General features: G+C 44.1%; 1 protein-coding gene across 1 annotated transcript; it reads left to right on the top strand.

Moving 5' to 3' along the window:
- Nucleotides 1-973: 973 nt before the first annotated feature.
- c1ql2 (complement component 1, q subcomponent-like 2) lies at nucleotides 974-4,554 on the top strand. The gene is made up of 2 exons (XM_007261048.4): nucleotides 974-1,956; nucleotides 3,493-4,554. Exons 1-2 carry the CDS (start codon nucleotides 1,363-1,365, stop codon nucleotides 3,670-3,672), a joined length of 774 nt encoding a protein of 257 aa, XP_007261110.2. The 5' UTR covers nucleotides 974-1,362; the 3' UTR covers nucleotides 3,673-4,554.
- Nucleotides 4,555-4,816: the final 262 nt, after the last annotated feature.

Raw genomic sequence — 4,816 nt, forward strand, 5'->3', positions numbered from 1 at the left:
GTGTATGTCATCTTGCCATAAGCACGCTGACCATTGTTTAACCTCACTTACAAGATAACATCTTACAAAATAGATAAGTGTAGGCTTTCTAAAGCCATTCCCTGAGGTAACACTTCATGATAAATTTACATATTGGTATCCATTGACTTTTACTTTCAGTAGAAGCCAATGTGAAGAACTGCTGCCTGATTCACATTACATCAGAGAAAATGGTTAAAAATTCTAGAAGTAAGAGCTTTTTGGGAAACCAACCAGGTTTCTACTGACGAGTTCACCTGATTTAACATCAAGGCACTGATTTACAGAACCAGGTGTTCTGGATGATAACTATACTACTAACATATAATATTGAACTCCCAACAGAAAAGCTTTGTTGATGTTTTTTTAACAAAGTGATTTAAAAAAGCGACACTTTTTGTATGAACCTAATCTGTATTTATTTTAAAATGTATGTTTTACTGAAGAAACATGTCCTGCAGAGATAAGAAGCTTTTTTTCTTAAATCTCTCACAGGTGCTTAAAACTTCTGCACAGTAGGCTATGTGTACACCTGTTGTGTTTGCTGTTATATTTAAATATCATGAACGCCTCTATCCTTCTTTTCTTGAACGTTTTTAATGTGAACGCACGGATTTGCAAAAGTGATTCATTAATCCACATTTATAAAAAAGGAATAAATAGGTTTTAGGCTCTAATCTGACCCGGTGCGTCTCGAGTGCCAAAAAGTATCAGCGGGGCTCCTAATGCGCGCCGATCCCCGTTTAATCTCCGGAAACAAGCGGGGGTCGGTCTTCGCACATTCACGTCGCGCGCGCGCCCTCATCACCCCAGGGGGGGCATGCATCCAAACGGTGCCAGGCGTTTGCCGTGCCCCGGTGACGTCAGCGCCTCCTTCTTTTCTCCTCGGTCGGGCACACAGCGCTCGCGGCCCCCCCTCCGCCCGCCAAACTGTCCGCGTGCGTGCGTGTGTGTGTGCGCAGTGGTGTGCGCTGGCGCGCGCGCGTCACGGCCACGCCACCGCGCATCGCTCCGCTGTCAAAGTCCGTGAAGTGTAAGCGATGGTGGCACGCAGCAGCAGCACGCGCCTCTGGTGAGCAGAACAGCACAGCGTTAAGGTTACGCACCTTTACGGCCGCGCGCGTGCGTTTTCTAGACTTAACTGCGGGGTACTTTCTGCCACACGTTTTTTTTTTCTCTCTCTCCTTTTCTTTCTATCCGTCCCGCGCCATCCATCATCTGCCCTCTACCTCCCCACCACCTCCGCGCGCCACCATTGCCTCCAAAAGTCACACGAGCGTTCTAACGCGCGCTTCTCGGGTGCTACAGAGGAAGCGCGTGGTGGGTGCCGTGGTGGGGCTCGCCATGGCGCTCGCGCTGGTTGTCGCTATCCCGCTGCTGGTCCAGGCCACCAAGATCTCCGCGCATTACGAGATGATGGGCACGTGCCGTATGATCTGCGACCCCTACAGCCCCAAACCGAGCGCCACGGCGCTGGAGGTGATGCAGGACCTGGGCGCTATCCCACCGCCGCCACCCCCCTCCTTCTCCCGCGGGACCAAAGGAGAGCCCGGTAGACCTGGTAAACCCGGGCCAAGAGGTCCTCCCGGAGAACCGGGACCGCCCGGTCCGCGCGGGCCGCCGGGTGACCGCGGAGACGCGGGGAAACCCAATCTCATCGGGATCACGCCGGGCACCACCAAGAGCGGGGAGTCCGGGGAGGTGGGCTCCGCGCTGGGCAGCATCAAAATAGCCTTTTACGTGGGGCTAAAGAACCCGCACGAGGGCTACGAGGTGCTCCGCTTTGATGACGTGGTGACGAACCTGGGCAATCACTACGACCCCACCACGGGCAAGTTCACGTGTCAAGTGTCCGGGATTTACTTCTTCACCTACCATGTGCTGATGCGCGGAGGAGACGGCACGAGCATGTGGGCAGATCTGTGCAAAAACGGACAGGTAGGATCTTCAGCAGGGGTATAATAAATCAGTGTAAATAAAATAGGAGAATTAGTAGTATTTAACACTGTAAGAGTGGCTTCATATTATATTATAGTTTTGAGATTTTGGTGTGTCTAAAACCAATGTTTTTTTTTTTCCAAAGTACTCAAGTTTCACCCACAGAAAGCAAATGTGATGGGTTAATTGTTTGTGTAGTGCCACATAGGGAGCCACACAGCCAGAGAAACAAAAAGAAAGGATGGGACTGTGTGACCTGATTCAATCTGATCTGTTTAGGAAAGATGAGTTATATTGAATAAACAAACTACAACTGTACACAACAGAGATGCAGCAGTTTATTACTGCATAACACACACATTACTAGAATTGTAGATAGATAGATAGATAGATAGATAGATAGATAGATAGATAGATAGATAAAAAAGATGAAGGATAACAAGAAAAAAAAACTTAGAACAACAGTGATCACAGTCATGTAAATTGTATCACACATGACCCAACACAACTTGACGGTTTGTCTGGCTGGTGGTGTGGGAATGGAAGGACTGCCCTTATGTCCAGTCTGGTTAACGCAGCTGTGACAAACAGCCAGATCATTTTAGATTGACATTTAGTTAACATTGCAACACTGGCACCATCAACAATCCAGAACTGGCCATTCTGGGCAGTTCCAGGTACACAATAAACAAACATAAACAATAATTAATAATAATAAATACAATTTAGTTTAAATCGATTAAATGTATGTCAATGCAAAACATGTGTTACTATTCAAATAATAGGTCATACAGTACAATGAAACACTGTTAGGCTAGATATCCCATGCAGTAATAGATTAGAGGTGTGGGACAGTATTTCTTTTTTGTGATCAAATGTTTATTGCCATTTTAAGGAGGATGAGGGGACAGTATTGCAAGGGAAAAAGACAAAACACCTTTATAGGGTGCATATATTATAAGTACAACAGACAATAGATAACAAATGCAATAAACACAATGCAATACAATACAATGCATACAAATACATGCATGTGCAAATATCTGCATTAAGCTAGAGGTGTAATTAAGGCAGAAACCTTATCTTACCATGCTAGTTACTAGTTTATAAAAGTTACTATACTGATCAGAAAACTGTAATAAATATGTAGCCTAGTGCTTACGTTTTAATATTAACAGCATAGCGCAGCATGTTCGTGTGTAGGGTGTGAACAACATCACATATGCCATATTAAAGTGTACAGTGCAATAAACATTAGTTTAGCATATTTAGTGTTATGGTGGTACTATACAAAGCTTATGTATTGAAGGGCCTTCCAAGAAATCTTCCAAAACATGTTCCATATATGGATACATATTTTCCATGTGTATAAAAAGAACTATACTATTTTTCGGGGGCGTATTTTCTGTTTCTGTGCTATAACTTGATTTAACACATTGAATCGAAATAAATTCCAGTGCCAACTCTCCACAGTGTTTTCAGAATGACTCCATCCATCTCTGATGCTTTTGTCTGGCACCTTTTTCTCTGGAACAGGTCCGTGCCAGTGCCATTGCGCAGGACGCGGACCAAAACTACGACTATGCGAGCAACAGTGTGGTGCTGCACCTGGACTCAGGCGATGAAATCTATGTGAAACTGGATGGTGGGAAGGCACACGGCGGAAACAACAACAAATACAGCACCTTCTCTGGGTTCATTCTCTACCCAGACTGAGTGCTCTGGTTGCTGAACAGACAGACTCTCCAGCAGCAGCAGCTCTTTTTCCACATATGTGGGGATGAGGACAGTCCAACATGAGAAAGGCCATGCAGTGTAACCAGTGAGAAATCATTTGTCTGAATGTGTTCTTTTTCTGTTTGACAATGTGTTGTGTGTGTGTGTCGGTGTGATGTGTGGGACATATGTAAAGCTATATATGGAAAAAAAATATTCAGTAAAGGTAACGAGTGAAGAGTGAGGTGTGTAAGTTATTATTCATTGTCAGGAGCGAGGTGTCTGAGATGTTAATATAGGTCTATCTGTTATACTCCAGGATTTTGATGGCTGGCTAGGTTATATGATGTCTTGTCCTGTAGCATAACCCTTACTCAGCACTGTCTATATTTATTTATGTACTTCAATAAATTATGTTTTGTATAACTGGTTTCTTTGTGTGAGTATCAGAGATATAAACTGTTTTAAATATACACTTATTGTCAAAGTAATAGTACCTCAAAGAAAGGGTCAAATTGCAATCCTATTCGGAAGGAAGATAAAGGTGCAGGAACAACAACAACAAAAAAAAGATTCTGAATTTAGACAAGTATGAGCAACTCTTAGTGTGTAATGCATGTGTAATGCATGTGTAAACCAACATTCCAGATGCCTCAGCGTGGAGTTTTAGAGATTCCCAATGGTTTCCTGCAATATCCATCCCATGCAACTTAAACATATCTGGACAGGGGTGAAGTGTTGATATTGTGTCCTACAGATAAGTCTGATACAGTGGCCGGCCATGACTTAAAATCTGTGTCTTCAGGTCAATCTCTTGAGACAGCAGCAGTATTCAGACGAGCATTGTCCTGTTGGAACTGCGCTATGGAGTACGCATTTAGAAAAGGTAGGGCCACTGGTTGCAGGACCTCATTTACGTAATGTTAGTCTATTAAAGTGTATGTAATGAAGACCAAGCGTGATCTGGCATTGTACGAAGTTCACATCAGACCTTTTGGATGTGTGACAACAATCCTTGGTTGTCTCCACCAAGACAAAAGCGCCACTCCTTCTGGGTTCAGCTCTTTTTTTGATGATGGGAGTATGTGCTGGCACACTTCACCATTTTTTGGAGCTGCTGCACTTTACTTTGTGTGAACATTTC

This window comes from Astyanax mexicanus, chromosome 11 (genome assembly GCF_023375975.1).
Source record: "Astyanax mexicanus isolate ESR-SI-001 chromosome 11, AstMex3_surface, whole genome shotgun sequence".
Taxonomy (NCBI): domain Eukaryota; kingdom Metazoa; phylum Chordata; class Actinopteri; order Characiformes; family Acestrorhamphidae; genus Astyanax; species Astyanax mexicanus.